Below are 20,888 nucleotides of genomic sequence, written 5' to 3'. Positions count from 1 at the left end.
GTTAATGGAGCCTTGGGGACCACACAGAGTGAAGTTCCTCCTGGTCTTCTCAGATCGCTGGTGTGGAGGGGGTTTTGGGACTTGAACGTGTCTTTCTGGGGAGACACAATTCAAGCCGGTACAAGTAGAGCCCAAATTCCTGAGGCACAGGGTTTAGGTATTAGCCAAGACATTGCTGGGCAAGGCAGTGCGTGTCGTGTCTTCTGTGGTGACCACCCCGTGTGGGGCACCTGCCCCAGAGCTGCCCCTGCCTTGCAAGCCCGCGTTACTGCTGCGTGCACACCGTGCTGCCTCCTCTCATTCCAGCCTTTCACGCTCCTGGTCCCACAGCTGGTCACCAGTCACCTGTCAGTCTCCTTGCTTGTGGACAGAGCCTAATGTTTGGGTGCCCCTCCCCATGGTGTGACTCAGGGAAGCCCGTTCTATGTGGTGCTGCCACAAATCTTCACTGGTGGTCCACTTCGTTGCTGGGGATTGGTTTACGCATGGGCGTGTAACCCCCTCCTGGCCAATGAGATGGGGGAGAGGTCTTGGAGGGGGGCAGCTTCTGGAAGCCACTGCCGTCCTCTGCTTATACCCCTTCAGCAATGTGGGCCGATTCCTCATGCTGCCAGCTCTGGAGCTCTCTCTCTTTCACCTCCTGCTTTCACTTATCAAGACCCTTAGGATTACATTGAGCCCACGAAGATAATCCGGGATGATCTCCCCACCTCAAGGTCAGCCGATCACAGCCCTAATTCCATCTGCAACCGTGATCCCCCTTGTCCACAGCATAATGTATTCACAGGTGCTGGGGATTTGGAGCGCATCTTTGGGGCTGTTCAGCTGACCGTAGAAGGTTTCCTTGCTGACCATGTGCCTTTGGCTATGGCAGCCTCATGATGAGATGTCCGGAGTAGCTGCAGCCATGCTAGTGCCCATTGAGGAAGAAAACAATGCAAAAAGTAGCAGAACCCAGAGGATCACAGAGCAGCAAAGCGGAGAGAAGTCCAGGAGATTCTGAGTAGGGAGGCTTGCTGGGAAGCGTCGGGAGCCGTTTTGGGGGGGAGATAATATGTTGCCTCACTGCTTAAGCCCATTTGAGGCAGGATTTTCTGTTGTTGGCTGCTGAAGGCATCCACAGAGGAGAACCCCAGCCACCCCTTAAATGCCCTTGAAATAGAATCTCTAGCTGTGTGTGTGTGTGTGTGTGTGTACGCACGTGTGCAAGAGAGAGAGAGAGAGAGAGAGAGAGAGAGAGAGAGAGAGACACTACCTTTCCCAGACTCCCTTGCAACCAAGTGTAGCCATGTGACTAAGTTCCAGCCAATGGGATACGAACAAGAGTGGCAGCGTCTTTTCTGGGCCTGGACCCCCGCCCCCCCGCCCCGCCCCAGGTCCTACCATCTGTGGATGGGGCAAACGACCCAGGTGTGTTCACTCGGTGGGACCCTGCCCAGCTGTGTGAACACAGGGCGGTCTCACGGGCACCATTCTGAGCCTCACAGGCCAGACGCAAATGAACATGAATACCGAAGGATCCCATTGATAAAGAAAAGTCACGTATGAGGACAGAAGGCAGGACAGTGGTTATTCCCGTGGAGGAGGGAGAGGGGGTGGAGGGTCTGGGGGTCTGCTGTGAAATCCGCCAAGCTCTGTATTAGGACAGATGCTATCCAGCCCTGAAAGTAAAGTGCAGGACCCAGGGCAGGGGGCACAGCCTCCCCTCCCCCTCTTTCTTGAGCTGCAATGCACAGACCCCGACTTGTGAGAGAGAAAAGATCCCTCCATTTCAATAAGCCATAGACCTGCTGGGTCTTTGTCGCAGCCATGAAGCTATGTTTCATCTGTGACGACAGACAGGCTGTCCTCACTGGGGTCAGAGATGTCAAAGGCACGACAACTGTCTTCCTCGGGGTCAAAGCTTCTTAAACATGAGTGAAGGATGCTTTTCTATTTCGGATGAGAGCAGACAGCATGAACTTCACCCTGCTGGTCAGACTCCCTGCAGCAGGCCTCACCCACGTGTCAGTCCTGACATGGGGGCTGTCCTGCCCCAGGGGCCACGGGGCCCTGTCTGGGGTCACATCTGGGGCTCTCCTGGCACCAGGTAGGTGGGGCCAGGGCCAGGAATGCTGGGGAAACCCTGTTTTGTAAAACGTGCAGCAGGCTGGGAGGCCCTAGGCCGCCTCCTCCAGGGCCCTTCAGACCAGCAAATCCCAGCCGACCCCAATCTCCGATCCTGCAGGCACCACCTTGGTGGGGGGGTAGGTGGGTAGGGCTCATGGGCTACCTTCCCCAGGACCCCTAGTGCGGACTCACTGCCCGATCACTTACCCCTCCCATTTGGGGAGGTCTTAATTTAGTCTTAGGTGAGGGTGGGGCAAGGAAGCTTTGGCCGGGGTGGTGGTAGGCAGGGTTCAGACGGTTCAGAGGTGGGGGTCGTGGGAGGCGTCAGGAGGCTGTATTAGTCCCCCCGGAACATCCTTCCATGATGTGATGGATACTTCATGGTCCGACCGCCCGGAGGGAGGAAGGCATCACATCCCTCGGCTTTTGCTAGGGAACCAGCGTGAGGTCAGTGGTGACACCTGGGGGGTGGCACTCAGCAGTGGGCGCTTAGCGTGTTGGGGTCGGCTGGCCGCGCTGACCCCGCTGTGTCCCACATGTCCTCATCCTCCAGCAGGCTCACCAAGGCACGTTTTCAATGGCAAGCGGAGACGGCGAGGGCAGGAACAGGCACAGCCCCCCACGTCTTCCACCTTCTGTTTGCCAAAGTCAGCCATCAGAGGAAGAACTTCAGAGTCACCTGACAAAGGGCACGAGCAGAGGGCGGGTGAGGCCTCGGGGCCTCTGTATAAATGATTTCCCTCCATCACAAAGTTTTGGGAAACATGACTAGTTTAATAATAATGATAGGATTTTAAGCAGGCTCCATGCCCAACGTGCGGCCCAGCACGGGGCCTGAACTCACGACCCTGAGATCAAGACCTGAGCTGAGACCAAGAGTCAGACACGCTCAACGGACTGAGCCACCCAGGCGCCCCTAGTTACTGTAACGAAATACGATCCTACCACACACCAAAGGATTTAGGATTTCAGGGTCACTGCGGCTTCCTTGAACAGAGCAGAGCAAGCGACCTGGAGAGCAGGTCACTGGTCCCTCTGCACTCTGCCCGCCCCCCGCCTGCTCCGCGCTGTAGAAAAAACTCGACACCTCGGAGAACCCCTGCCCTGTCTCTTCCACCAGTGGGAGATCTGGGGGAACCCTAGAGGGAGAAGCCGGGTGTCTGTCCCTCTCCCTTTCTTCTGGCTTTAGGTGGTGTCCCCGCTGTGGCTCCAGCTCTCTGGACAGGCCCACCGAGGTCCCAGCTGCCATCAGGTGACTTCTGCTGCAGCCCCTAACAGTGGTGGCAGTAGTGGCTCTTTGATGTGGCTCCTCTTTAAATTGTCACCCCATCCCCTGTGTGGCTTCTCGGATCTGTGGGAACAGATGCTCCCCTGGAGCCTTCTGAGGGAGCCAGCTCTTCCCACACCCTGACTTTAGTGCAGTGAGACCGAGTTGACTTCTGACCCCAGAACTGTAAGAGAATAAATGTGCTTTGTTTGAAACCACTGCCTTTGGGGCAATTTGTTAGAGCAGCCGCAGGAGACTCTAGATGCCTCCAGGTGCCGGGTTTGGCGGGGGGGGGGGGGGGGGGGGGGCCAGCAGAAACACGTCACTCCGCCCTATACAGCTTGTGCTCCGGCCATCCCTACGTCCCCAAAGCCTGTGTTGGGAACTGCCACCGGGAAGCCCATAGTCTGGGGACGCATGTTCCCACTGAGCAGGAGGGATTTTGGGGGAGGGGCCTGGAGGACAACACACAGCTTTTGAGTCCCTATCACTCTTGAGTCGCTGTCATGATTTTGGTCGACCCACGCGTACTCTTGTAGCCTGATGTATTTCTTTAGGTCAGCACATTGACCCATTTCCTGAGTAAATTTGTACGAAAAAGAGTGTACCGTGTCTGTAAATGGGAAACCAGCACAACTTTCCATAAAAAGAAAGAAGCTGTGAAAGTCGTGGCTGAAAGTTTGATGAGAGGAAACAGTATTTGAATAGTCTTCAAGTATTTCTCAAAAGATGCTTATTAACTTCGAGGGGGAGAACATGGCACTGTATTGTGGAGAAACCTGGACAGACCACCTGAGTCAAAGGAGGGAGGTTAGCGTCCGCAGCGATGGGATGTGTTGTTGGCTCTGCTCGCCTTCGGACAGCACCCGCTGAGGGATTCTTGCCAAAATGCACATCCCTTCACCGATCATGAGAACATACTAGAGAAACCCAGACAGTGTGACATAACTGGCCCAAACCTTCAAAACTGTTTAGGTCATGAAACAGAGTGAAGGGTTGTCAGAGGACAGGGTACCGAAGAGGCTCATAGGTGTGATGCCTCGCTTGGACTGACTCTGGAGGGGAAGAAACAGTGGGAAAGGACATTATGGGACTGTCTCAAATTTGGGGAAGAATTCTTGATGAACTAAGGGGTTGTATCAATGCTATGTTCACCCTGATTTTGATAACCTGCTGTGGTTATGCAAGAGAACATCCTCGTTCTTAGAAATACGTGCCGAGTCTTCAAGTCTTGGTGGGGGGGCGGGGGGGGGGGGTGAAGGGGCGTGATGCTTGCAACTGTCTTCAAATGTTCAGGGAATGATAAAGCAATGTGTCGACATGTTAACAGTTGGTGAATCCGGGTGAAAAGTCCATGGCGGTTCTCAGTACACGCTTGCAACTTTTCTAGACAGTTATTTTGAAACAATCACAGAACAAAACCAGAAACAAGGTGTGTAAACAAACAGCAGTGCAAACAAAATAAGGTTCTTAAATTCCAGCTTTTTTGGGTCTCCCTCCCTGCCCCCAGACGTGGGCCTGCTCTCTTTTGGTTAAAAAGGATTAATAAAACTGAGCAAGTCAAACTTTGGTTAGCTGCAAGCTGAGATTTTCCTCTAGAGGTACCCAGAAGGATTGTAATTCAGCAAAAAGGGGAGTGATTTATCACCACCATATTTGATGGTACTGAACTCTGGACCTTTATCTTACTTACAGGCACCTTGAAGATACCAGTCTGTGTCCCCGCTTTAGGAAATATTCTGTGGAAGGTGGGAGCCACAGAAGGTTGCCGTGTGAGGGAAGAGCATAGTTGTGGCTGGTCTTCAGGGAGACTGCTTTAGCCCGAGGAAGCTACCCGCTTCATCTGTAGTCTTAGGGCATCCCCCATCACCACTGCATTTTGCAAGTGTGGTCCTAGCTGGGGGCACCACCGGAGGCAGCCGCCGTGTGTGCGAGTCCAGCGCAGACTTGGGCGGTGACTTTGTCTCCCTGAGCACGTTTCTTCCCGGAGGAAAGTGGGGGCGGGGAATAAGAGCTGAGGAGTGGGGCGGGGCCTCGAGGCGGTGAGGGCGCCCGATCGGCCCGGCTCCCGGGGAGCCCGACATGCCCTTGAGAGGGGCGACCTCTGGTGGCCACGCCGCGTCACTGCCGCGTCTCCCTGCGAAGGGCCGCCGCGCACCTGCACCGCCCCCCCTCCCCACGCCACCCCCCCCTTCCCTCCCGCCACCGCGGGGTCCAGGCAGGGTCCCGGGCTCTGGCCTGCATTGCGCCCCGCAGGCACGGCGGGGTGAGTAGCTGTGTCTTCTCTCTGCAGGCTTAGTTTGAAGTCACTTAAAACCAGGTGGAGGGAGTTTAGGGAACAGTACTGGTCATGCCACCGCTCCTTCGTTTCTTTCCTCCCTCCTCGTCCCCCCGCCCTGGCCCGTGTTCGGAATCCGAGTAAGTAAGCGTCCTGTGTCCCTCCTGAGATGCCATCGCTACTAGTCCGGTGTGACCCTGTCTTAGTCTCACTTCTTGTTTGGCTGCCCGCTGGGGCGCTCGCTCCTGCCTCACATAACGAGCACCCATGAGCTCGACTCAGAACCCCAGAATAGGGAGGGAAGGACTCAGCCACCTGCCCCCCACGACCCCGCCAGCACCGCCCTCAGGTCTCCTTGTGGGCACACGGGTGCCTGCAGGCCGCTCCTTCCGTTCCGCCTGCTTCTCCTGACGCACGGCCGTGCTCCCGCTGCCGGGCCCTCCTCCGCTTCCCCGGTGAGCCGGCTCCTGGGCTGCCCTCCGCTTCTCCCCATTGTGAGCGGTGCTGCCGGCCGCCGCGGTCAGCTCTCCCAGTGCCCAGCTGGGTGTCGCCAGATGCACCTTTATGACTCCATGCCAGATTGTTCTCCACAGTTGGGCCGCGTCCCTGTGTGTAAAAGAGGTCGTTCTGTCCGAGGTCTTACGGCCAGTCTTCGGTTTTGCCGGCTGGATGGATGTGAACTGTGACCTCACCGGTTTTCCCTTCATTTCCCTGCTTGTTTGTGACACCGCGTGTCGTGTCTTCGTGTCTCCTGTGAAATGTCTCCTCCTGTCTGCTTCCTATTTTACACTTGGTTTATGCTTTTTCTTACGCATTGCCTCTCGAACCCTGAAATCGTTTCGAGTGGATTTTTGTGTGTGGGGTGAGCTGGGTGTGGTAGGAAGCATAGTAGCCTCAAAGATGCCGGGAACACAGTGTCCTGTGTAGCCAAAGGGACCGTACGATGTGGTTGAGGCTGCAGACCCTGCGCTGGGCTACCCGGGAGGGGCCTCATTGGATCACGTGGGTCCTTAGGCACTGAGGCCCTTTCTCGGCGGACTCCAGACACGTGAGGGGCAGGAGAGGGGCAGGCCTCGCTGCTGGCTAGAAATGGAAGGAGGGCCCTGGGCCCTGGGCCAGGGCCAGGAAGGAGGGCCCTGGTGCCTCTTGGGAGCCGGGACTGCCCTCGGCTGACAGCCATGGGAAGTGGGGACCCCAGGCCTACCGCCACAAGGGGCGGGGAACGGACCCTCCCTGGCAGGCTGCAGCCTGTTCTCCATTCGAAACATCCGCATATCCAGAGATTACCACCCTGCCTTCAGCCCTTTGGCTGTGAACTTTCTTGCTTTTCCGCATATTTGGGCAGCAGAAGTGGACTGTCCAGCCCTTCCCTCAGGGCCGGTGGAGCTCTGGCCTCTTCGGCGCCCTCTCCTTGACCTTGTGTGTGCGCCTGGCTCTGGAGACCCTGCTCCCCCCGTGAGCTCGAAGGGATGCCTGGCCTTCCCAGTATGGACTTGAATTCACGCGAAGCAGGTTTAATGAGCTGTCTCTAGAAGGAAAGTGGACTTAACAAGGATTTTTATCGCTTCTCAGCCTTTTGGCTAAGATCAATTGTAGCATCTGTTCTTATCAGTTTAACATGTGACACGTCCTCTATCGGAGGACAACATATTAAATGGAGTTTTGGAGCCGGAGATATAGAATAGGAACTTGCTCTGTCCACCCCGCACATCGACCTGGGATTGCAGAACCTCGGGTGGATGGGGGGGGCAGACGGCAGCGTGGGAGGTCTCGTGCAGGGGCATAGCATTCCTGGTGTGAGTGCCTAGGGACTACCCTCCACGTGGGACCGCACGTTTCTCCCGTCCTGGGCCCACAGGCCTGTGTGCCTGCACCGTCAGGATCAGCCACACCACACTCCATCCACCACAGGAAAGCCCCCCCTGCCACACCCTCGTACCTCTGTCTTTTCTCTGTGTCATATGCCTGCCCCCCAAAAAGAAGAGAAATAAATTTTATTACTTAAACAATTTTTTAAATGTTTATTTATTTTTGAGAGAGAGAGAGAGAGAGAGAGAGAGAGAGAGAGAATGAGCGGGGGAGGGGCAGAGAGAGAGGGAGACACAGAATCAGAAGCAGGCTCCAGGCTCTGAGCTGTCTGCACAGAGCCTGACCCAGGGCTCGAACCCACAAACTGCAAGATCATGACCTAAGCTAAATAAAGCCAGCCGCTTAACCGACTGAGGCACCCAGGCACCCCCTATGTGTCCTTTCAAGAGAGAGGAATCCATTCCTCGAAGCCCCCTGCAGATTCCCCCTCGGGTCTCATTCCTAAGCCAGTCCTGGGAAGGTACAGCCACCCACACTGGCCCCTTGAACTGAGCACAACTGGGGCCTCTTACTAAGAAGAAATGTGGGATAGGGTCAGGTCCTACTCCTGGTTCAGCCAGGAAAAGACAGAGAGAGGGGCTAAGCAGCCCCCTGGCAGGACCTGGTGGGAGAGCCCCCATGGGGAGGGGCAGACCTGTTGGGAATGGAACGTGGACCCCGAGAATGCGAATGCGGGCGGGCCATTCTCCTGTTGCCCGGTGACCGCGACCACAGACACACTTGGGTGTTGGGGAGCAAGGCTGCAGGACTGGGGAGGACCCAGTACATGGGGGACCGCCGGCGAAGTCTGTCCCACAGCCACCACAGCTCGGAGGCCGAAGGTGGGCCCGACTGGGGACAGGACGATGATGCCCTCGGCGTGCAGGGCACAGTGTTCAGGAGTCTAGGGACCAAGGACACCACGTGCCTGGATGACGAGGAGTTGAGTTTTGAAGACCGAGAAGCGGAGACCCTCCCAGAGGAGGTGACTGGGGGAGAACCGCCTGGCCCCTGGGCCCCCGAGGAGGCCCTCGAGCCGCTGGAGAGGGTTCTGGAGAAAGATGCCGAGGGCATACCTGAGATGAGGTGGGCACCACGGAGTGGGGCTTGTGGCAGGGGCAGGGGCAGTGGGGGGAGGGCAGCAGCCCCAGCGAGGCCCCAGGTGCCCCCGCTGTGGGCGGGAGGACTGGGGGACAGCCGCTCACCGGCCTCTGAGGCAGGAGCCAGTGAACACAGCCCTGTCCAGGTGGAGGGTGGGTTGGGGTTGGAGACCTTCCCCGAGTTGAGGAGTCAGGGGTGGAGACTCCGTCAGAGAGGAAGGCAAGTGGGAGGGTCTCCCCGCGCAGCTCAGAAGCTGAAACCATTCCAAGTCCCCGCCAGCTCGGGTACAGCGGTAACTGGTGGCCTGCGAACCTGCGGGGGCTGGTTTCTGGCAAGTTGTGTGTCCTGGAAAGAAGCGGGTGCTCCCTCGCACGTGCGGGGGGCTCTGCGCTGTGGGCCTCCCGCCTGCCCTCCACCGGCCCTGGCCAGCCTCAGACGGTTCCAGCGGGAGCGCCCGTGGGCCAGCACCGGTGGACTCCATGTGCGCTCCCCGTGGCCCCCCTGGAACCCTGCACAGCCCCCACGCCCCCCATGTAGCTTGTGTGATAAACACACACCCAGACCTGTGGTGTGGCGGGCGGTGGCCGGGGACACCTGCCGTGGGGAAAAAAGGCGCAGGCCGGTGGGAGGGGCCTCGGTGGGGCTTCCGGCCAGGGGCAGCACCCAGCGAAGGGACAGGCGGGCGTCTGAGCCCCCAACATCCTATTCCTCCCGCTCCCTGGGTTTCCAGGGGTCTGGCACACAGTAGGCACTTAATGCATGCTCACGAGATTTAGGGAGCTGGGAGCAGGTCTCCTGCCTTTTCACAGAGGCGGTGACCTGGCCGGGGTTGCACACCTGGCTGGGGGGAGCTAGGACTTCACCCAGGTGTCTGTGATGCCAGACGCGCCCCTAGACAGGCCAGGAGCCTCACTGGGCACAGCCCCCGACCCGCTCACCACGCCCCTCTCCCCAAGCCGGCTGTCCATCACCCAGAGGCTCCCCAGTGCTGCCTCAGCCAGAGGGATGAGGAGGAGGAGGAAGCGGGTCTTTGAGCTGGCAAAGCCCAAGACCAACTGGCAAGTCCTAAAAGACAGGTGAGGCCTGTGGGAAGCCTCACTGGAGGCAGGGGTGGGGGTCCACGAGGAGGAGGGCAGCTCCTGGCGGTCCCCCCCCACCGCCCCCGTGTTCACCCCCTGGGCTGCCCTTCCCGACTGCTCTCTGTCACTCACATGATGACCTGGGGGCAGGTGCAGAGGGAGGTGAGAAGTCAGGGTTCCAGAGGGTTAGGACTGGGGTGGCCTCTGGGAACTGCCTGAGGACAGTGAGGCCTTTGAGCGAATGGAGCCGCAGAGCAAAGGCAGGGGCTTGGGCCGTCTCATCACAGGATGGGGTGCTGCTGTAAGGGCTATGCCTGGGTGTCCCCGTGCAAGAGGAACTTGCAGTTCTGTGTCTACTGGTGAGTCTCAGGGAGCCTCTCCATCTCCTGCCACGGGGGGATCTGCCCTCCTCTCCAGGGGCAAGAACTGGGGGAAAGGGCCCTCCGATGGGGGGCTTCCTCACCCCAAGGGCCGTTCCCAACCACCCTGGTGCTCTGGACGCCAGCCCACCCAGCTGAGGAGTGGGTCTGCTGCTGTGATAGGGCCCCTGGGCTCCGCCCTTAGCTGTGCCTTTTTCTTTTCCCGCCTCCCCTTTCTCTGAACACCAGCCCTGCTCAAAATAAACCACATTTCCCACGGGCCTCTCTGACCTGCCCCTTTCCACATCCTCTCAACTTGTCCTCCTCCAACTTCCTTCCTCCTCCAACCACCCTGCCTGTGCCCCATTGTCTGTGTCCTGTGCCCTGGCTTGCTTCGCTCTGAGCCACGCCTCGGTGTATTCCAGGCCTTCTGTGTACTGGACAGAGAGGTTTCTTGAAGACACCACCCTCACTGTCACGGTGCCAGGTAGGCTGAGCCCACCCACCACCCCCACTTCTCCATCAGGGGTCACCTAGCTCAGGGGTCGGCCAGAGGTAGCCCTTGTCCCAGCTCTGGTGCTTGGCCACCCTGTCTGACATGCTGCCCCTGGTCTCCTGGGGCTGGGTCACCCCCATTCCACTCCAACCCATGCCTCGTTCCAACTGAGGAGATCTTGGGGCTTCCCTAGCCCTAACCTCAGGACAGAACTCCCTGCTGCTCCTCCCTCGTCGGCCATCCCCCTTCCCCCAGGTGTGTCATCTCTGGCCTCAGTCCCCTGAGGAGCCAGAGCCTCAGGAGGCTGGTCCTGGGGTGAGGGAGTGTGGGGCAGATTCTTTAGGAGGCATCCAAATTTGCACTACAGCCAAAATGGGGATTAATACTAAATTTATTAAAAGACTCTTTGCCTTCCCTTCTGCAATGGTCTCTATAGTTTTTGAGAGAAATGGATTCCTTCAAATAAAATATTTCAAGAAATCTCTTCCTGGAGAGAATAAGGCAAGTTCTCTCTTGGGGGTTTAGAATCTTTCTCGCAGTGAATACGAAGCCCCTGTAAACCCTACGCTTGTACTAACTGCAGACCAAAATCCACTTTCCCAGCCAGTGGGTTGTTGGAGCCACACTGAGTTCTGTTGAGGAACTGATGATGGGTCTGAGCTCCCATTCCAGCCCTGTGGCTCCCATCCTGTGTGTCCTGAGTAAGGGGCTTCAGGCCCTGAGACCATTGTCCCCAGGATGGGGGCAGCAAAAGTCACTCCTCTGCAAGGTAACTGGTGCTCAGCTCTCTAGGCGCTCAGTGCTGTACATTGTGCCCTTTGCCGTAGCCAGTGGAACGCTGGATTCAGCAAGAAGGAAACCCCTGAGGGTGGCAGGTTTTTAAGTTGGGGCTGTTTCTCCCATTTTGCATAGCGGTGACGCGCCGAGTGGAGGAGCTAGCTCGACCTAAAAGGTTCTACTCGGAGTATTTCAACAACAACAGGTAAGGGAAGGAAGGCAGAGTGGGGCAGAAAACCTCCCCTTTTCCCCGACAAGCCGTAGTATGGGGAGAGTCCAGGTCCTAGGAGTAGCTGACCTGACTTCAAACAGGGCTGGGCTATCCCCAGCTGGAGGCCCATGGCAGGTTCTCGACCCCTGAGGCACCGCTATGCACCTGTGGGATGGGTGGAGGTGGGGAGCATCCACAAAAGGTACTTGGTGCCGTGTCAGACCTAGCAAGTGCTCAGTGAATGTTACTCATCACCATTATGGACTTTTTTGGCCCCCAAAAGCCAGGAATCCTAAGACATTATTTTATGTGCAACTTTTTTTTTTTTTTTTTAATTTTTTTTTTTTTAATTTATTTTTGGGACAGAGAGAGAGACAGAGCATGAACGGGGGAGGGGCAGAGAGAGAGGGAGACACAGAATCGGAAACAGGCTCCAGGCTCCGAGCCATCAGCCCAGAGCCTGACGCGGGGCTCGAACTCACGGACCGCGAGATCGTGACCTGGCTGAAGTCGGACGCTTAACCGACTGCGCCACCCAGGCGCCCCTATGTGCAACTTTTAACACAACTCCTTCTTATCACTCAGAACTTTAATTTTGTTCAAAGTGATCTTTAGAGTTATTTAGATACAGATTTTTAATTACCTACTTTTATGCACGTTAAAGGGAAAATAATAATGGAAATAAATTAGCTGAAATGCGTCTGAATGTTTTGAATCACTTTTTGACTCAGATGTTGACAAGTTCCACACACTATTTTTTTTAACATTTATTTATTTTTGAGAGAGAGAGAGAGAGAGAGAGAGAGAGTGGGAGAGGAGCAGGGAGAGGAAGACACAGAATCTGAAGCAGGCTCCAGGCTCTGAGCTGTCGGCACAGAACCCGACGCGGGGCTCAAACTCATGAACCATGAGATCATGACCTGAGCCGAAGCCGGACGCTTAACCGACTGAGCCACCCAGGCGTCCCCCACACGCTGTCTTTATGCCTGTCTTTGTGACAGTAACTTTTCACTTCAATGCTGACTCACCGTGTACTCTGAAGATAATGTAAAGTGCGATTAGACTTGATATCTGTACGTGGAGGGATGCTTGTAACTCGGTGGAGGCCATTTCTGTGCCAACAACCATGCAGAGCACATGCGGGCAGGGGCACCCGTGGAGCTTCTGACGTTTGGCTGACAGCATTTATCAGCTGCATTCCAACCTCAGAGATGAGAAAAGATGAAACATGGCCTTATTTCGGGGACACAGGCAGAGCTGACGTCTGAGTTAAGGAGATGCGAGCCCCTCAAGCTCAGTCCAAGCGCACTTTCCCCAGCTTCCTGTGGCAAGAACAGGACACGCCCTTTTATCCCTTCTATCCTGACCCCAGCCCCGATGACAGGTGTGTGCGCAAGAGGCCCCGGGAGGTGCTGTCACCACAGACGGGGACATGGGAGTGCTGAGTGGGGAGGCGGCCATTGCACACAGAGCTGGGACGACCTCGGGAGAGGGTAGCTCTATCCTTTTTTTTTTTTTTTAATTTTTTTTTAACGTTTATTTATTTTTGAGACAGAGAGAGACAGAACATGAACAGGGGACGGGCAGAGAGAGAGGGAGACACAGAATCGGAAGCAGGCTCCAGGCTCTGAGCCATCAGCCCAGAGCCCGACGCAGGGCTCGAACTCACGGACCGCGAGATCGTGACCTGAGCTGAAGTCGGACGCTTAACCGACTGAGCCACCCAGGCGCCCCAGGGTAGCTCTATCCTTGAGAACACTCGGGCCTTCTTTTGGGGATTGTCTAATGAATCCCCTCCTGGAGGTGTTTTCAAAACCCTCCGCGGCCCCCGGGGGCTGTCCCTTATTCCCCAAGTCAGAGATGGGCTGAGAAGAGGTGACAGAAGCACAGACATGCCCCTGGCCGGGCTGCTGTCTCAAACGTGGATGTCCCTTAGGAGCACCTCCGTCTGGCCCGTTCCTCGCCCTACTCTGGAATACCAAGCTTCCAGTCGCCTGAGGGAACTGGCCACCCCGAGGGTCCGGAATAACATTTGGAGCATAAACATGTCTGAGGTAGGTGCCTTGCTATCCTCTGGAGCGCCCCCCTCAACCGGGGGCCGGAGGTCCGCGGCAGAAGGGACACACAGACTCCAGAGCGGCCTGCGTGTCACCGCGCTGGTGAACACGCAGGATTCACAGGTGTCTGCTCAGGACAGAGCTTCGTTTCGCCTGAAGCCTGTGCGGGGACACCTTCCCTGCCCACGCGGGCCCGAGGTGGGGCCCAGGCCTTCGGCTCACACGCGGGCATCTCAGAGGGCCTGGAGCGGTTCGGTCCGTTCCGAACCAGACGCTGGTCTGCTGCCCGCTCAGGCCGGACACGTGACCCCCGTTCCCCCGCCTCCCCTTCTCCCCGGTGCCGGGAATGGGCCGCAGGCTCGTGGCCGCCCTCGCGGCTCAGCTAACGTCTCCGAGATCCTCGCGCCTGCTAGCAGGTCATGGCTTCTTAGTTGCCGAGTCCTGTTTCGTCCCACGGATGGCCACAACTTTATTCCCTCGCCCACTGAAGAGGTCTGGGCTGTCTCCCGGTTGGGGCTGTCACCAATAAAGCTGCCTTGGAGCTGGTATCTCACTGTGGTTTTAACGCGTGTCAAAGAACGTGTTGATGGATTTTTTCACGTGGTTATTTTCTGGACAGCCCCCCGCCCTTCAAAAATATTTAAAAGTAAATCCAGACGTCATACCATTGTAAGCACTCCAGGATGTACTTCTAACTGACAACCATAATAACAGCGATCACACTAAAAACTTTAACAATAATACTTTAATATCAGAATACTCAGTCTGTGTTCACTTTTTCAGTGGTCCCCAAAAAGGCCTTTTATGGTCAATTTGGTTGAACCAGGATCCGAAGGAGGGCACTGTCCTCTTGACCGGTCCCACCCACCTCCTACCCAGAGACGCATCTGCTGTTTTCTGGGCTCCTGCCCTGACACCTCCTCCCTTCTGTGCACCTGACCCTGGCACGGTCCGGTCCCTGGGAGAGGCCACATCCCCGGGCCGAGGAGTGAAGGCTCAACAAGGCTTGGTGCTCCCTGACCTCCCTCCCTCATGCTCCTGCCTTGCCGGGCTCCATTGCAGGGTCCCTCAACAACCCTCCGGGCCTGTACCCACTCGGGTCCCGCTACTTGGAACACCTCTGCCGTCTACGTGTGGCCCCTGTGTACTCAATGAACTCAATGAACTCTCCTCCTCCAACCCTCCCGTTTCCGACCAGTCTGGTGGGAACCCCACCTTCAGCCTGCTTCCCAGCCCCTAGCATAGTCTCTGGATGGACCCTTGATCCTTCCACCAGACTGTGAGCAGCCTGAGGACAGAGACTGCACCTTTCTTGCTTATTGTGGCAGCATTCCTGAGCCTGTCTTACCCTGTGCGGGGCACAGAGTGGTAATCAGTGTTCGCTGAAGGCATGGATAGGTGAAAGTTTACCTGCCTGCCCACCTCTCCAGGCAGGACTGCCATTGGGCCCGTGTCTACTTCAGCAGTCAGGCCTGGGCTATGTCAGTTGTGGGGGAAGAATGGAGGCAGGGAGAGGCAGGGAGTGGGGAGGAGGGAGGCAATAGAGGGTTGAATGGGACATAACATTGTAAACACCAAGATGTCTTTGATAGGAGTAGCATCTGTGATTTTTCAAGGAAGACAATTTTAAGAGGAAAGGGACTCAAATTTCAGACTGACCCCCGGAGGTCATTTCAGCCAACCCCTGCTTCCAAGCAGGTTCCTGCTAAAACTGTACTGTGCAGAGAGCTTTCGTATGACACGAGACATTAAAACACAGCGCCACCGATCACAAGCATTCCTGGACCTACTCCAACACTTCGACAGGTTTATTTCAGACCTACGCCTCCTCTATAAGGAGTAAAACATCCCAACAACTACCCTTGCTTCCTCCTCCCTCTCCAGAGGTGGCAGGAGTGGCCAGCTCATCTTCCCCTTTTGTCACAGCCAGACACACTCAGAATGTTATTTTTCCCACCCTTTGATTCATTTGCGGGCAGACTGTTTGCACATGTGCAGGAGCCAGCTGGTGGGCTAGTGGTAAGGAAAGAGGGGGGCGGAGCAGGACATGTACTAAAGAGAGCACAGCCTGGGAAGAGCGTGTCTTGTATGCACTTTTTTGGGGGTGGGGGCAGACAATGATTAGCCTTGAGATGACAGAGCTCAGTCTAGGCACTGCGTTTGTGGAGGCTGATGCACAGTAGCCAAGCCGACAATTGTGATTGTGTCTGGATTCTCTGGAAAACACTAAGAAGTTATCTATGGAGGAAGTGGGTCAAGTTTCTCAGTGAAACGTCTGCCAGGGTTTCCCCCTCCATCATCCCCACTCTTTCCAGCTCTGCCTCATACCCATAATTTTAAACTTTATTATTATAGACCCATAAACTATAATCGTAGCCATATACATACACAGCATCTTAACTTTCTTGCTTTCCTCTCAATATTTGTTTTCTAGAACACTGCATGTGATTCATATAGAAACACTACTTAACATGCTGGATTGCACCCTACCATACGAGTATAGAATAATCGATTTACCCAGTCCCCTACTGGTAGACAACCTGGCTGCTTCCAACTGTTTGCCATGATATTCAAGCTGCGGTGAATATCACTCATTCCCTTGTGCTTTGGTGTAGGGCTTCTCTATGTGGTGGTCTTCAACAGTGCACATGTTCAACCTGAGAAGGACAAATGCTCTCCAAAGTGTTTGTACTAATTTACTGTCCTACCAGCCATGCATGAGGATTTCTCTCCTCCCATATTCTTGCCAGGGCATGATAATTTTTTAGACTTTTTAATTTTTTCCGAGTCTGCTTGCATAAAGTAATATTTTGTGGTTTTAATTTATATTTCCCTGGTCAAGGAGATGATTATTCACCATTTAGGGTTACTCTCCTACATGATTAGCCCAGTCATATAAATCATAAAAACCCATAGTGATTTTTGGGTTATTGATTTAGAGGAACTCTTTATATATGATAGCTACTAATCCTTTGCTGAACTTCCCAATCTTTTTTTTTTTTTTTTTTTTTTTTTTAACACTAAAGGGGTCTTTCTGATCCAGGGGCCTATGAGGAATCATGGGCTGTTTTGCTCTTCCCTTGTAATTGTTTCCAGGTGTCCCAAGTATCCAAGGCAGCCCAGATGGCCATCCCCAGCACAAGGATCCTACGGCTGGCAAAGCCCAGGGCCCCAGCCACCCTGTTGGAAGAGTGGGACCCCATGCCAAAACCCAAGCCGCACGTGTCAGACTACAATCGCCTCCTTCACTTGGCCAGTAAGTAGTTCCGCTGGGGCTTGCCTCCTTGTCAGGCTCTTGTGTCCTTCCCCACTGGCCACAGGCCATGGGGTGGGGGTGGGGGGGTCAGTCAGTAGACCTGGGCTACAGGCCTGCTTCTTCTAGATTTGCCCTTCCCCCTTTGCTTCATCTTCTCCCCAGACTGCACACCAGCTGTCCAGACACCTGTAGACCATTCACAGTGTGGCCCATACAGGCTCCCCTGGGGGCTGGCAGAGGGGACCACTCCCCAGGAGCAGAACTGAGAGGGCTTGTGGCCTGACTGGGTCTCCTGGCAAGGGCAAGTGGGTGCAGGAGAGCAAGGTGGGGTGCAAGGCCAGACGCCAACCCAAGAGCCAGGCTGAGGTCCAAGGGAAGCTTTAAGGTGGCACCTACCTGATTCTTCCCCTTTCCTCTAAAACACATGAGGTACCCGGCCCCCCAACCACACAGGAGCGGTAGAGAACTGGACCCCACACCAAAGATAATCCAGTTTTGTGTGTTGCTGGGTGTGCACACACAGATCCGCAAAGTTGTGTGGCCACATGTATGTGCATGCCTGCGTGCACCCTTCCAGATGCTCTCCCTGCCCGGCGTTTCTATGACACCGTCCACGTCCAAGGCAAGGAGGACTCCTGTGGGCTGTGCCTTCTGAGCTATGGAGGCCCCTAGCTGCCTCCACCCCCACAACCCTTGTGGGCCCACCGTGCGTCCCTGGACCAGACCAGGACTGCCCTGATCCTGGGCGCCACCCCTGCCTGTTTCAGATTCTGTCCTTCTCTGCTCATGACCCACTCAGGGGACCTGCCTCTCTCGGTGTGGCCCACGGGACCTTGCGATCTGTGCCCTGGCTTCCTCCACCTGACTCCATTCTGCTTGCGCCTCCCCAGTGGCCCTTCCTACAGCCTGGCAGGCGCTCCCCAGATGCCCCTCTGCCTCCCACAGGGCTTGGCTCCTCTCTGCCCCCTTGGTGAGGGCCCTCACTGCCCTGTCTCAGTCCACAAGCTAGCCCACCTCTGGGGACCACTTGTTCAGCACCCGTCACCTTCTAACAGACCTTCCAGTATATTTCTGCATCTGTTATGTGCCAGGCCAACAGTGTCAGAGGCACTTAGTCACCAGAGAGCCCGATTGGCCACTTTGGTTCACTCTGTTCTATCATTTTCCTGGTTTTCTAGTTCCCTTTTTTTTTTGTTATTGATTTAGAGCAGCTCTTTATATAAGATAATCACCAACCCTTTGTTGAGCATATGGCAACATAAACTTTTCCTGGTCTCTCTTCTTTTAACTGTGCTTATGGGATCTTTTGTTTGCCCATCCATTTATCCATTCTCTTAATATTCATGAAAAGACCAGTTAAGTGAATGTACACGTGAGAACACGTACCACTGTGTCAGGCCACATTGTCTTTCTGTCCCTGTCACACACCCGCATCTGGGATATAAACATACATGTGTGTGTTGTGTGTTTGCAAGGAGGGTATGAGGCTGAGTTTCTCACGCTGCAGACTCGCGTCCACTAATGGCTGTGACCAGCACTTGAAGGGGAGAGACAGCGCACGTGAAGCTAGACAGGTGTGGGCACAGTCCATGGCCGCTTTGCTTCTCCGTGTGTGTCCGTGGTGTATTGTATGGAAGCACGCTCTGTCACCACCGTTAAGTTGTCCCGGGCAGAGTCGGAAAGTCTAGATGGCACGATGGTGGTCGTGCTCCTAGATTCTCAGAGGAGTTCAAAGAAGCCTGGGTCTGGGCATGGTCCTCTTAGCCCTGAGGGGCGCTGAGGCCCTTCTGCTCGGCCCCTTCCCTTTGGACGGGTCGCTTCTTGGGTCACCTGCCCGGCACATCTGTGTCCAACCCTGGTGACCTTGCCCCGCCAGGCCCCCCGTGGACTTGTGCCTGCCTGGTGGGAGGGACCCCACTGAGCTGGGGTTGCTCCGCCGAGAGGGCGGACGGCCCGTTTCCATTCTCACGGAGGCTCTGGGCCAAGCGGGTGTGGAAAGGAGGCAACCCCAGGGTCCTCAAGCTCGCACAGACCGAAGGCTAAGACAGTGACCACCGGTGACCACTTCTCTTCTAGTCCCCAGACAGCCCACGCGCTGCAGGAAGGGGTGGTGGGGAGGAGGTGAGGAGGGGCAGACCAGCAGGAGGGGTTTCCGCGGCCGCCGGGGGTGAGAAGAAGGAGCCTGGCTGAGCCACAGGCCTCCGCGCGCGAGAGCCGGAGTCCTCAACCGCAGCCGCTGGCCGTGTGTGGCTACTTCGATGAAATTGAAATCAACCTATCAGTTGATCTAAATTAGTTGATTGATTTCATTAAAACTGAATCAACTAAAGCTGCAGCCCAAATCAGGCATTCTGTACTCACACGTGGCTGGTGGGAGCCACGTTGCCCAGTGCAGAAAGCTGCGTTTCTTGAGAGGGCCCGGCAGGAGCCCAGAGGATCAGGGCAGTCTCAGCCAGGAGGCTGGTGCCGAGTCCCCAGGGGGCCCTGTCCTGGGGAGCTGCCCTCCATCCCCCCACCAGGCGTGCAGCACCAGCCAGGGAGAGGAGATGCCTCTCACACCCGTCTGCCTCAGAGGCTGAGGCATCAGAGCAGGGAGGGGAGGAGGTGAAGGGGCCGGCCAGGCACCCCCCTCACCCTCGGCCGCTAGCCTCCCTCCTTTGGCTGGCCCCTCTGTGTGCCCCTGTCTGGGACCTGTGGCCACTTGAAATATTTTTTCTCTTTTCAATTCACCCTTTTGAAGCGTACAATTCAACATACCTCAGTAAAAAAATAAAATAAAGCATACGTTTAAATAATTTTTAGTACATTCACAGGGTTGTGCATCAATTACCACAATCAATTTTAGAATTTTCATCTCCCTAAAGAGAAACCCCGTCCCTATGAGAGGTTACACCCCCTCCCCAGCCCCCGGCCCCCACGAGCCCCCTTCCCGTCGGTGGATGAGCCTGTTCTGGATGTTGCACACATGTGGACTCACACCCCGTGTGGCCTCTCGTGTCTGGTTCCCTCCCTGAGTGTCGTGTGTCCAGGGTCTGTCCGCAGGGCGGCGGGGGTGGGCGCCTCGCTCCGCTCTGGCTGAGTGGTGGTCCAGCAGGCGGATGGGCCATGTCGTATGTATCCGTTTTGAACTTGGGAGCTCTGACCTCCACATGTCTGAAGTCTCAGTGCCTGACTCGGTCCCTCTCTCCTGCCCTCTCCAGTGCCCAAGGCCCAGTCGGACCAGTGTGTTCCTGACCGAGATCCACGCTGGGAGGTGCTGGACGTCACCAAGAAGGCAGTGGCCAGTCCCCGGATCATCTCCCTGGCCAAGCCCAAAGTGCGCAAAGACCTCAACGAGGGCTATGACCCCTACCACATTTCCCCCGCGTCTCTGGTGGCTCAGGCATCCCCTCGCTTGTACGAGCTGGCCACCCCCAAGAGCATCACCAAAAGAGTGTGAGCGACCCAGGCCTGGCCTCTGAGATCCCGTTCCCAGTAAACACCCAACTGCACCCTAACCTTGTGTGTCGTCGGCTCTGAGTGTTTTGGCCCGAAGGCGGGAGGCAGGCTGGTGGCCAAATCGAGGACAAGGAGGACAATGACAATGTTCATGCTTACATTCAGCCTGGGATTTGTGCGGCCCTGTTAGCTTCCAGATCGCGCTCTCCTGCCCTCTGCGCTTCTCAGGTGCCCACTTCCCTCCCTCGTTCCCTCTGAGTCTCCCGGGTGTCCCCATGCACCTCAAACTCAGTGACCCTATAATAAAATCAGCCGAGGCCTATTGCATGACTTACTGATCTTTCCAGTGACCCAGTGAAGGGGGGCTGTACTTGTGCACATTTTACAGAAGTGGACACCGAGGCTCTCCGAAGTCGGGAAAGACTCACAGCCCCTATCCGAGCCTCCAGGGTGGGGGCGCTGCTCTAGCAATTCACCACACACACTGGTTCTGACGGCTCTGGCCTCGGAAGTCCTAACACCCGGGCGTGGGCAGGGCCGGTTCCCCCCGGGGCCCCAGGGAGCCCCGCGTCCCCCTTTTCCGGCTGCCAGAGGCGCCGCATCCTGGGCCCG

General features: G+C 56.1%; 1 protein-coding gene and 1 non-coding gene across 3 annotated transcripts; both read left to right on the top strand.

The window, feature by feature from the left end:
• The first annotated feature begins 7,214 nt into the window (after positions 1-7,214).
• Positions 7,215-7,404, top strand: LOC128775813 (U2 spliceosomal RNA). The gene has a single exon (XR_008420785.1). It is a non-coding gene; the product is annotated as a U2 spliceosomal RNA (small nuclear RNA).
• A 762-nt stretch (positions 7,405-8,166) lies between these two features.
• THEG (theg spermatid protein) lies at positions 8,167-20,598 on the top strand. 2 transcript variants are annotated; one of them, XM_019434113.2, is made up of 8 exons: positions 8,167-8,588; positions 9,560-9,679; positions 9,970-10,041; positions 10,467-10,528; positions 11,450-11,519; positions 13,462-13,579; positions 16,679-16,838; positions 20,039-20,598. In XM_019434113.2, the coding sequence occupies exons 1-8, from the start codon at positions 8,167-8,169 to the stop codon at positions 20,275-20,277; spliced, it is 1,263 nt and encodes a 420-aa protein (XP_019289658.2). In that variant the 3' UTR covers positions 20,278-20,598. The 2 variants fall into 2 exon arrangements, with proteins under 2 accessions (XP_019289658.2, XP_019289659.2); XM_019434114.2 differs by lacking the exon at positions 9,970-10,041 and having other exon boundaries at positions 8,232-8,588.
• The last annotated feature ends 290 nt before the right edge of the window (positions 20,599-20,888 follow it).

The sequence above is a fragment of the Panthera pardus genome, unplaced genomic scaffold (genome assembly GCF_024362965.1).
Source record: "Panthera pardus isolate Hobbes unplaced genomic scaffold, ASM2436296v1 HiC_scaffold_8, whole genome shotgun sequence".
NCBI classification, from domain to species: domain Eukaryota; kingdom Metazoa; phylum Chordata; class Mammalia; order Carnivora; family Felidae; genus Panthera; species Panthera pardus.
Note: the sequence above shows the minus strand (reverse complement) of the source record. Positions and strands in the feature narration are given on the sequence as shown.